At 32.8% G+C, this 13,338-nt stretch overlaps 1 protein-coding gene across 2 annotated transcripts; it reads left to right on the plus strand.

The window, feature by feature from the left end:
- Positions 1-40: 40 nt before the first annotated feature.
- Positions 41-13,338, plus strand: LOC140445850 (putative divalent cation/proton antiporter TMEM165). Of its 2 annotated transcripts, none has more exons than XM_072538237.1 (6): positions 41-384; positions 1,174-1,381; positions 6,352-6,554; positions 9,478-9,648; positions 10,283-10,388; positions 12,302-13,338. In XM_072538237.1, the coding sequence occupies exons 1-6, from the start codon at positions 271-273 to the stop codon at positions 12,373-12,375; spliced, it is 876 nt and encodes a 291-aa protein (XP_072394338.1). In that variant the 5' UTR covers positions 41-270; the 3' UTR covers positions 12,376-13,338. The 2 variants fall into 2 exon arrangements, with proteins under 2 accessions (XP_072394338.1, XP_072394346.1); XM_072538245.1 differs by having other exon boundaries at positions 49-384; positions 6,352-6,524.

The raw sequence follows: 13,338 nt of genomic DNA on the forward strand, positions 1-13,338 counted from the left end.
GTTTATGTTGATTGGTTGAGTATTTTCACGTGGCTTCAATTAAGGAAACTTGGATTGGTCTAATTTCAATGACAAAGACACAGCATAGACACTTTTGACAAGATAGTTTAATTACTAATTAAATAAAATAAATTTATTTATATGAAGTACTTCATTCGTTTTATATCTTCATAATCTCCCTTATCACAAGATAAGCCCTACTAATGTCAGATTTTAAGATATATCGCAACATATTACTACATTACTAAAAGGTCACACTGCACTCTTAAAATGTTGCTACCATCTCTTAGGACACGTTTTATATTATGTATTCTTTTAATAACATTACATGTTCTCTTTACTTCAGCAGAAATAGAGCCAAACGAAGATGATAAACCAACTCTGGTAAGCGCTTATTACTTATTACCTTTTGACTGTTTTTTTCTATAGGGATGGTTAGTTTTATCCTGTTTGTTTATACTACTGTTTTCTCTTGCAATACCTCACACCTGTTCTTTTAAAAGTATACAGTATGATAGTATGAATATCTTAAAGTATTTTCAGTTATGCTACATAGAAAACATAATACATGCCTTAGACAACCAAAAACCAATAATAAAAATTTCTCCCCATATTTTTAGAGAAAAATGTCGACTTCAAAATTCAAACTAAATACACATTGCTCTAATAAGAGCCTCTATAATCAACCTCCATAATAGACACACTCATAAAGTTTCATATAAAATTCAATATTCACCCATAAATTAATCTATCAACCTACTGTGAAACTTGAAACTCAACAAACCAAACCAAAATTGACAAGACTATTAATATAATTATAATATCTTATATGAATAATTGTGAATTTATCAAACATGTATATAAAAGCATTTTTAATGCATTAAACCCTGATGACATAATAATATTAGTTCTGTTAATTCAATGCTTACCAACAAAACTCTACTTCAGTCTGAACAAACACTAGAGGCAAAGTCTCATTGTTTATACTTTTAGAATTCCACAAAGTTATTTCCATCATCTGAAGATAGAACAAATCCTAACAAGAAGAGAGATATCTTTTGTTAGGAAGAACTCTCTTTGTTTCTTAATTATTTTTTGTTTTTGCTAAGGACACAGTCCAGAAAAACTTGTGGGTTATATTTTAACATAAAATTTACTTCATTTATATTTCAGACAGTGACCATTGCACCACCTGGCAGCACAGCAAACTCAGAAAATTTGGGCTTTACTCATGCATTTGTGGCTAGTCTTAGTGTCATTCTGGTATCAGAAATTGGAGATAAGACCTTCTTCATTGCAGCAATTATGGCAATGAAGCATCCAAGGTTAACAGTCTTTGCTGGTGCCATTAGTGCTTTAGTTCTAATGACAGTTTTATCTGGTAAGTGCATTTTTCAATTGTTTTTGTTAAGAATTTATAGCAATAACAAATTTTCTTTTTTTTTATTAATACTTTTGCTACAAATAATATTTTATTCACTTTGAAGGTTTATTTTTGTACATTGTGTCCCCTTTTGCATTGTCCAGTCATTTATGTACTGGTTCTAGAATTCAGGAACCTTATACTATCTTGTACAGGTCCAATGGATGTGTACAAAATGTTTTTAGAGCCAGTTGGTTGGCTCCAAAGTGTTTGATGTCTGAAATCTACTACCTCAGAGTCATACATCCAGTATTGCTCTGCAAAATTTCCACTCACCTCTCTGAAAAAAAAAAAAATGAAAACATTGCTCTTGATACACCAGCATATTCTTGTCTAAAGTAGCAGATCCATTTAGATTTTAAACTACTACGTTATCCTTTTGTCTTCTGGTGAGAATTTGAACCGTCAATCCACTGGATCATTCACGGAATCATTCATACATCCATTTACAAAGAGGTTGCAGAATTGTTTAATACTAAGGTATGTTTTTTATTCTATGTGTAAAGCCACACTGAAAATGAAATTTAGAAGTGACATATTTGTTGTAAGATCTAAAGGAAATTGTTGATGCTATAAAATTATATTTTTCTTTATATAACAAACAATTTTTGTGAATTATCGGTGGAAACTAAAATTGTTAGAAACTATTGTGACAACTTCACTTACCACAGAAATCAGAACATTTTTTTTGAGTTTTAAACACATAAAAACTTTATGACTTATTTTGAGTTTTATGACTTCGGAACAGTATTCGAGGTCATTGACTAACTGTTTTAGTTTCTTTTGTTGTCAATATATAGAAACTTGATCCATGATTATATAAATAATTTCAATGAAAAGATTATGAAAAATTTAATTTCTAGAAAAGATCATAGAATCGACTATGTTTAAGAAAATGATTGTTTTATCTTATATAAACAACAGCAAGTACAGAGTGCTCAAAGGATAAAATCACGATAGACTGCTTAGGGATCATTATCTGTCCAAAATTTTCAGATTAATTTTACAGCCTTCCCCAATCTCAGACACCATGGGCTACCACTGATTGCATTGTCAGAAGTTTAACTGAAAAAACATTTGAGCTCTTGCATACACTGTTAGAAGTAGTATTGCTGTGCCATATTGTATATTGATTCTCATAAAAAAAGTATGCCAAAAAATAAATTTAAATACTATAAAAAGACGTCAATAAAAGATTTATTGAAGTCACTCTTATCTATCATCATATCTTAGTAAATAATAAAGATTTGTTGTTTAAACAATTCTTTTGTTACTTAAATATTTTTTATGCTCATTTGATAAGAGTTATTTGTTTTATATCAGTGCCAAAAATTGATAAGAAGTTCCCATTATCATTAAGCAAAAATGAAGATTTTACAATTCTTTGCAATGAAAGGAATTACACTAAAAGACAGTTTTTAGAAATGTTTTATATTCTCAAACATCGTAACTGCCCTCAATAAGAGAATTGGCATTAGCAATTTAAGTCAAATTTATCCTTCTTTGATTTTACAGAACTAAAACTGTACTTTTTGATTAACCTTTATTAAAGGTTTAATACTTTTGATGATTAATTTTGAAATTACATATAATATTGATTCTTTAAATAAATTATAAAATACTATGGTTTATTTTTCAATCTTCTGTGCATCATATTAACACTAATTGTGTCCTCATTGATTACTGTCTTTCTGAGATCAATATAAATGATAGGGATATATGAAAAATTCTTACTTCATTGATGATTTCAACTTACAGTAACCACAGTAACACCCTCGTATGTTAACCTGTTTTGAAATTAACTTTCTGTCATTCTGTCTGTATTAGCTAACTAAATGAGATTATTGTTTCGGGGATATTCGGATGCTGTCATATAAGCATGTAGAAATTAACGATTGTTTCCAGGCCTCTTTATCGTTAGAACATTTGAGGTATTCCCTTGTTAATCACCTAGTAATATAGAATAAATTTCTCTTTTACATTGATATCAACAACGATTTGGCAAATTTGGGTGAATTGATTTAAATGGCAGCATTATAATGACGTGACATAACCTATCAAGCTCCAACTGTGAAATCTGTATTAAGTAAAATGGGCGAAATCTATAATTTTCTTATAATCCGTGAATTATTACGAAAAACATTAAGACCTTAACTTTCGATATATAAAACAATACCGGAATTCCATTTTAACAGATAAGGAGGAAAAATATCATGGCGAAGTAATTATCTACGCTCAATTCGGGAATATCGTGTGGCAAAACGAAAAAATTACTACCTTGATGAGACTTACGTTAACGCCGGACATACAGTCACCAAAGTTTAGCAAGATACAGCAGTATCAAATGCACAGCTAGCCTTTGTTGAAGGTTTATCGACAGGATTGCGAGCACCATAAGGTAAGGACCAGCCTCTAATTGTCGCCCATATTAACAGCGATACTAGTTTTCTGCAAAATGGTGCCTTCGTGTTTATATCGAAGAAAACTGAGGACTATCATGAAGACATGAACTCCATATGCTTGGAGAAGTGGCTCGAGAATATTCTCCAGTGTGTCAGTAGTAAATATGTCGTGGATAATGCATCTTTTCACTGCCGCCTTGTTGAACGCATTCCAACGATGACTAATAGAAAATTCATCATGCAGAGATGGCTAAGAGAAAAATGTATCTTATTTACAGGGGATGTGGTCAAAGCAGAACTAATGACAATAATAAGTAGCATTGGTGTAGATATCGTCAATATGCTGTTGTTTCAATGACTAGACTTTGTGGTATTAGTTTTTGAGACTTCCACGCCATCGCCTATTACAAAGCAGTATTGATTACATACATCCCACAAATTGGAAGAACGCTGTTGTCCATGCCTTGAAAATAGAAAAAAAAATGTGGAAGTTGGATGAGATAATGAAAAATTTGTTTGAACCTGTAATAGTAAAGGTCGGCGCCAACGAGTCAGAAGACTCAATGTTTTCCCAAGATTTCGATGCTTTATAAACCATGCTGTAAGTAAAAAGTTCAATGTGGCAAATATAAATATTATATGACTGAATAAGACTGAATTTACTATATTTGTGTTAAAGATGCTAGGCATGATAAAGACAATTTTAAATCACAGAATACAAAGTAATTCTCATTGTTGGATTATCTATTCAACTATTTAAAAATCTTTCTAAAATACATAAAAGGCTTATTTTTGACTAGAATAAAATCATGAGTCAGATAGCCAAGCGGAGCAGACTTCACTGTGAATGATCTAGTGGATCAATGATTCAAACCCTGGCCAGAACACAAAAAGACTAACGTAACAGTGTACAAATAGTCTGCTACTTAGACTAGAATACGCTGGTGTATCGGTTATACCTAAGAATGAGCACAATGGCAAGATATAGTGGTTAGCGGATCCTCTCTATAAATTAATATTGGTCTAATGTGTATGCTTAAAAAACCAGAATACAAATAATTGTAAATAAAATCGCTTTTATTAACAATCAGTGTATTTGTTATTTGTCAATTAATTATCTAAACAAATAAAAAAAACGTTGTTGTTTACCTATTTTCATTTTTCAGAATAATTGTCTTGAATAAATTCAAATTTCGATGTAGACAATACTTTTAAGATGCCTTCATGAAACTTCACTGAAAGAGAATAAATAATTAAGAATTCAGATAAATTGTGCTGACCAAATGTTAATTTGCTAAAATTTATCGTGAGTGTGTTTCTTGTTACAGCTGGCTTACTGTAAAAGACCGCATATTACCCATTACAGAGAGCTATCAAAATATTGTGAACCGATGTTATTTTGATTTTCTTACGATGTATATATGTCTAAACGGTGTATTTGATTTGTACCTCGTACAATTAACAGATCAGTAAAATGAGCTCACCTTATTTTTTATAGCATATATATTTAAATGCACTAGTGTGAAGCAAAAAAATAAAATATTAATCAAAAATTTGTCACAAACTTCGCCGCTTTAGCACGGCAAGAAATTTTGGGGCCAACCGCAAAAATAAAAGTGTAGCCCGCTGGATAAATCCACACACGGAAAGAAAACTTATAAATGGAACCTCTTATTATTGCATACGTCCATGTAATATGCTAATAAATGATTATCCAAATACGTGGCTTTACTCCTTAGTCTTTTCAGAGATTATAGACATTTTATATTATTACTACCAATTGTATGCTCTTACTTGTTACTAAGGGGGGAGTGAAAGAAATTTATGGGAAATCAAAATTTGGGATCATTTTGATCATTCGTCGTATTTTGGGGGTTTGGGGATGCGTTGTACTAATCATAATGATCTAACTGGCGGCGATTAACGAAAATTTCCCGCTAAAGCGTGTTCTGCTAATAACTTGCTTTGTACTAACCTGTTAAAGACAAATAAATCGATTTCTGTTAGATTTTATCGATTTAATTTCGATGTTCAGTTTAAATGTTACAGAATATGTGGTTTCAAAATGGAATACATGTTCTTCCCAATGTTGTATGTAGCCTTTATTTACTTTTACTGCTTTGGAGACACTTAACTATTTATTGACTATTTTTTCTTTTTTTTTTGTTTAACTGTATCTTTATATTTTTTCTTGTGCCTTTTTCAAGATTTTCGGTACTTTCTTACTGCTTTTTCTTCTCTTTTTAACTATTTGTATTTTAATTTTCACCTTTCTTATTTTTTCTAGTACCAGTATCCTTTTCTAATTTCATTTGGGTTCTTTCATGCAAACTATGAATTCCACATTTAACTACACTACAACTTCAGTTCTTGTTGCTTTCCATTTTAATCTATCTTTACATTTACCTAATTTTTATTTCTTTCTAAGTATTTACTAATTTTTTCATATTGCTTATTGAATTAACCGCCTCTTCGGCATTCCACCTCTTCTTTGCAACTTTCTATATTTTGCTATTTAATTTTCAGCTGTATTTGGTTGGTTGGTGACGGTGATCCCTCGAGCTTACACCTACTACATCAGTACAGCTCTCTTTGCCATATTCGGTTTGAAGATGTTGTGGGAGGGCTACCACATGACAAAAGACGAAGGAAGGGAGGAATTTGAGGAGGTCCAAATGGAGCTTAGGCAGAGAGAAGAGGTAAATAAACATTTTAGTGATAGAGATGAGGTAATTGAACATTATTTTTGAGTAGTGTGATGTCAAAACATTCGTGTTGATATACTGCAAGGGGAAATATTGGTGATATCGCTTTGGTTTTAAGAAATATGCGATGGTGGTACAAAATAAAGATATTGATGCATGAAACTTTTTATTTTGAGATTCACACCTCTTAAATCAGTAAAGAAAAAAACAGCTGAAAGCTGTTTCTCTCGAAGAAATTTTATAAATTTAATGGTGTAAGATATTGGGAAACCTTCTCAAAACGATATTATTTTCATAATAAATAAGAATAATAATAATAATTTATAATAACTTTTTTACAGCATCAGTTTCGATATTTTGTGAATCACCTATACCTATTAATATGTTAATATTATATATAGTTCAGTCACAGTCAATTCTCGATAATTTGACATTCGTTAATTTGAATCTTTCGATAATGTGAAGTTTTTCACAGTCCGTTAAAAAATACTCGACAATTGAAATAAAATCAATCTTACTGATCCCTTTGATGATTTCAATTTGAGAAAACTATTTCTTACAAGTGGAAATTCGTTTGCAAATGAAACTCTCGTTTGTTTACATACATGTACACTTGTACAGGTCGACCATTATATCTGTGCGGCTGAGTTTCTTCCAAATTCATTGAAAGAAAATCAAGGCTGAACTCATATGTAGGTTAACTAAAGCAAACTTCACGGCAAAAAGCCGTGTTTTTTCTTTCGTATATTTGAAATTTTCTATCTAATAATATTATTAATCCCTAAAATAATATATTTTTAATCTATCTTTATACATATTAATTCATCATTCAATCTTCGCTTATCCACTGCTGGACATAGATCTCCCTCATAATTTTCCATATATTTCGATCTTGTGCTTCTTGCATCCAATTCCTATGACAACGTTTTAGATCGTCAGTCCAACGTGTTGGTGGACCAACCACCAATACATATTAATTAGATGAATTCAAAAGAACTGTTTAAGTTTACGAAACTGGCCGCACTTGTATTAATACTTACGATTTACGATGCAATGTCGACCGATTTTCAATCTCATACTTTCTCTTAATCACGCGCATCTGACTAAAATTTGACCCACACAAGTCATACATATAATGGTCGACAGTACAGACATGTCGATTGTTTAGTCGACATTTCAACGTTAATGTGAGTTATGTTATTTTTTGATTTGTGTTATTAGTTTTTAAGATGATTTAAAGAAAGAACAAGGGTCTGTCCATAAGTAAAAAAGCGTGTGATTCAAGCTGTGGAAGATGGACAATCAAAAAAAGATGTCGCCAAACAGTTCGGCATTTTACCATCGACATTGGTACAGAAAATCACCAGGAGAATACCGAACGAACTCCTAAAGTACGGAGGGCCAGATCTGACCAAACAAAACTATTAATACTAATCCAAAAAATAATAGGACAAAATCGAATTCCTCAAGAATGGAGATCAAGCATTCTAATACCTCTCTTCAAAAAGGGAGACAAATCGGACGTGGAGAAAATAATTTATTAAACACAACACTAAAATTAACAACCAAGTGATAAACTAAATAAACTGAAATTATAACACTAGCAGAAGAACAACAAGGTTTTAGGTCGGGAAGACACTTACGGTATATTTATAATGAGGCAAGTGCAAGAGAAATCATTAGAATACAACAAACCTGTATATCTGTTCCGTGGACCTTAAGAAGGCATTTGACCGGGTCAAATTAAATGACGTTATCCACTTATTGTATGCAAGAAAGATACCTTTAGGAATAATCAAAACGATCGAAAATATTTACCAAAAAAACAGAATAAAAGTAAAAGTAGAGGAAGAATTAGTTGACCCTATTGAAGCCGGCAATGGAATAAGACGGGGAGATTTCCTGAGTCCTCTATTGTTCAACCTGATTGTGAATAAAATAATAAAAAAAGTAAGAACTAAAACAGGATAGTAAATGGGAGAAAAACAACTTAAAATAATCTGCAGAAAGAAATGAAAGGCAGAATTTACAAAACAATCGTCAGACTAATAATGACATACGCGGCAGAAACACGACTTGACACAGAAAGGACAAAAAGGATGTTAGAAACAACACAGATGAAAACATTTCAAAAAATTGATGGCAAAACACTATGGGCAGAGCTAGAAGTACACATATATGACGTAAATGCAAGGTGGAGAACATCAAGGACTGGGTAAGAAATAGAAGAGTAGAATGGAACGATCATATGAGCCCAATGACAATAAATAGAATAGTAAAGATGACAAGAGACGGTTCCCCGATAGGAAAAAGACCAGTGGAAACACCACGAAAACGATGGAAAGACAACTTACTGGAGCCATAGTTAAAAACAGACAGTTATGTCTACATAAAAAGAAGAACAAGAAGAAGACCATCAACATTGTCGATGATTTTGAAAAACAAAGATACGTCACCGGAAGTGCCTTAACATTAGTGTTTGCGGGATAATCGAGTAACCCTAATCAATTTTGAAAATTATTGAAATGTTGGATTTGCGCACACTGAATGAAGACGAGGACGAAAATGAAGAAGAACAACCGCCAATTCCGGCACATTGAGCGAGGCAGAGAGCTCTCTTGCTACCCTACCCTCCTACACCCTCAGAATTGACATAAGTGTCCATTTATTCTCAGTTCTCACCACTATCGAAAATTCATTGGACGATGAAAGATGTAAGTCGTCCACTCAAAAGAAAATTATGGATTTCTTTGCAAAATAAACTTTTATATAATTGTACAACTATTTGAAATAATAAATCACGAATATTAATCAAACTCTTGTTTTTTTCTTCATTTTTTCCTACTTCCTCGTGGTATTTTGAACTTTTTTCTGGTGTCTTGAGTTTCAAATTATCGAAAGTCGACTGTACCTATATATAGTTCTTATGCTAACTTATAATTTTCAGCAACATGAAGCTGCTTTACCTGATATAGAAATTGGTAGTAGCAATAGAAGACCCACCAAATCAGTATGGTATGAAGTCTCTCGAATATTATTACAATCCTTTACATTAACATTTTTAGCTGAATGGGGAGATAGATCTCAATTAACAACTATCATTTTGGGTGCTAGAGAAGTAAGTAATTCGCCTTGAAAATATGTAAGTATAGGAATAGTAAGACTTATTGTTTATTTGAGATTTACGATTTAATAATTTAAGGTTTAAGATAACTGTTCTACCTAGAAGCAAATTAGCTTTATTTGGGGCTAATGTTGGCTTTAAGGGTAGCTGTGGTTGATTCGCATAGAATAAACAAGAAAGAGTCTAATGACATTAAATAGGACGATCTCGGCGGCCTCCGCAGCCAACTCATGAAAAATGTCCAATGTAGCGTCGTCCTGTTAAAACTACATGTCGTTGGTGTCCATATAATCGATTTCAGGCCAAAAGAAGTTAGTAATCATGAATCTATAGCGCTCGCCGTTGATGGTGATGGTCTGGCAAACGTCGTTTTGAAGGAAATTCCACCTTAACTAGACAAAAGATACGGAAAAAACTTTCACACTTCTATTATTTTGAATTTATGATTGAGAGACGGAAGTTAGAATTACCAACACAAAGAATTTTATAACTAGATGAAGGGGAGGAAGAATGAATATAATCGACCTGAATTTTTTATGTCCAATTCCCTTTAATTATGCTCTCACGTTTGTTTATATTTATATGATGTTCATACTTATTAAATCAGTGTTGGTTTTCTCTTTTTTAGAATGTATATGGTGTTATTCTTGGTGGTATCCTAGGTCATTGTGCCTGCACCGGTTTGGCTGTGTTGGGTGGTAGGATGATTGCACAAAAGATTTCCGTGCGGACAGGTAAGTCGTTCAAGTGACATAATAATTACTTCGACACGAAAAGATAACAATTAAGTTCCAAGACTGTCGGTGTACCATCTTTATTTGTCAATTTCTTTAAGTGAAACTTCCATTGTGCGAAGCAGTGCTGCAGGTGGTCTTCCGACTGGCTGTTGAGTAGCTGCGGCGATTTTTATTGTACGGCGTCTAATGACTCACGGGTTCCTTTCAGACAGGATTTGATTTTTGGGAGTAGGTCGGAAGCTGCTAAATATGTGGCAAATAGGACGGATACTCCATGACTGCCACCTGTTTTTTTGGCTAAATAATCCTTGATATACTTGATATAGTATGTGGAGGATCTAGGAGTTCCTTTTTCCACATTTCGGGTGTATTTAAGTGAATTTTTTTTTGGGGTGTTCGTACAACTTCTAAACAGGAATATTGAATAACTGTCTGACCTTGTGGTACCCATTCCATGTGAATTCCATTCTGTATATCGATCAAAAAATAATCAACATCGCGTTGAATTTGGGCTTGGTTATTCTCGCTGTCTTATACTCTCGGAGAGTTTGTAGTCTTCCACACCTTAGATTGTCGCTTGGTTTCAGGGTCGTATTGAAAAATCTTTATTTCGTCACAAGTTATGACCCTTGACAAGAAGTCGGAATCCTTTTCGATGCATTCCAGGATATCAGAACAAATGTTTTTACAATGCATCTTCTGTTCCGTCATTAGGAATATGAGCACATGCTTAGCTTTATCTTCTAGTTTAGTTCCTCATGCAAAATTAATCTCTCATTTTTTTAATAATTAATGAATTGCTGTTCAGCAATGGCTCTAACAATATAAGGTACGCTGACGATACGGTTCTCCTAACGGGAACGCTAGTAGAACTACAACATCTCGTTCAAAGTCTCAATATATACTGTAACAGTTACGGCTTGAAAATTAATTTGAAAAAAACTAAATTTATGGTAATCACGAAATCAAAGAACATCAGAGCTAATCTTGTAATAGAAATACAACGATTGAGCGTGTGTCCTGTTATAAATATCTAGGTGCTTGGATCACAGACGATACTGATCAAACAAAAGAGATTAGATGTAGAATAGAAATCGCTAGATCAGTCTTTAATAGAATGCGCAAACTCTCTTGCAATCGTGATATCAATATAAAGTTACGAATACGAATGCTGCGGTGTTATGTCTTTTCTACCCTGTTGTATGGAGTAGAGGCTTGGACACTAAAACAGTTGACCACAAAAAACATCGAAGCTTTCGAGATGTGGTGCTATAGGCGCATTCTCAGAATATCATGGATGGACCGCGTCACTAACACGCAAGTACTCCAAACTTTAGACAAAAGATGCGAAATTCGAAATGAGATAAAAACTAGAAAGATGGAATACTTGGGGCACATTGTGAGAGGTGAAAAGTACGAACTTTTAAGAAATATCATGCAGGGCAAAATTAAGGGCAAAAGAAGTGTGGGAAGAAGAAAAATATCGTGGCTTCGTAATCTACGTGAATGGTTAGGGTGTAGTTCAATTGAACTTTTTAGGCGCGCTGCTAACAAAGTCGCAGTGGCCATGATGATTTCCAATCTCCGCTAGGAGTGGCACGAGAAGAAGAAGAAGAATGGCTCTTTAAATTCACTCTATGCGCATTTCCTTTACATTTATTCTGCGCAAGCCATTTTTCACCGTCGTTATTTGACGATTACAACAAGATTGTTTGTTGCAGCTGCATGAAATATTTACCAAAAGTCGAGGTATAGCTTTATATACATATATATGTATAAACGACGCCTCTTTCGTTTTTCTCGCTATACAGGTTATCGTTGTTAAAAAAATCAGTCCCGGAGCTTAATTGCCAGACCTCGTAAAAGAATTAAAATATGTTTTTTACTCAATTCAAATTTTTTTGTTTCAGTTACAATCATTGGTGGAGTGGTGTTTTTAATCTTCGCCTTTTCTGCTCTCTTCATCGATCCAAACGCGACGTAAACTCAAACAAACTAGGTTTAGCTTTTTTATTTGAATAGATGTATATATGGTACCCCTCTTGTACTATATAGTACGAGGTTGTCAACTATATTACTCAAAATAATTATAATGTATTAACACCCCAAAAGATCAGCTGTATTTTCAAGTACTTATCGTTATTTTGAGTAATGTATTATGTATATTTGTGTAGAATCAGTACTTAAATATTGAATCAAAGATAACATACAGGATGCTGGTTTTGTATATAGTTTTTATGTAATGAAAACAGCGTCCTCTCTTTATTAACTCAAGTGATAACTGTTAAAAATGGACAATTTATCGTAGCGTTCGAAAAATACTTACATACAGTTGATGTACCTTTTGAAAAGTTTTTTAAGAATTAATCAATTTTTAATTTCAAATTCGTATTTTATATTTCAATGTGTATGCACATTCTGTTGATCAAATTTCAAAGACATAATGTAAATTTTTTTTATAGTTCCTACAATACATTGTCCTCCGCCTTTCCAGTAGTGAACTGCTTCGGACCAAAGAAAATCTGTTAAGCAAACATCAGCAGAAGAAAAAATCTTAAACATCTGACAGTGCATCCTCAGATTAAATGCTATGCTGTTTTATTCGATTTTCCATGCCTCATTATATTGCAGAAATTTTTCAGGAATCTCTGCAGTCATCTTCGGGTCATTTACACTGACCAAAACACGAATGTTGAAGGACTGACTACTTGATGTTGAAATAATGCTTAGACATATTTTCTTTTATCCGTCCAATTCATTTCTAATGATATGTATTATTTTAGATATTTTTTTATATTAATACTATTTCCTAGTAGGTTAAGTAACAAAGCCTGTATACACTTGTTTTTGTTGATTGTTGTGACGTAATAAGAAACTATTTTGTATCATTTTTTTTCGTATGTGATCTTCGGTTAGAAATAAAAGTCGATGTGGAACTTATTAAAAA

Source organism: Diabrotica undecimpunctata, chromosome 1 (assembly GCF_040954645.1).
Source record: "Diabrotica undecimpunctata isolate CICGRU chromosome 1, icDiaUnde3, whole genome shotgun sequence".
Classification (NCBI taxonomy): Eukaryota; Metazoa; Arthropoda; class Insecta; order Coleoptera; family Chrysomelidae; genus Diabrotica; species Diabrotica undecimpunctata.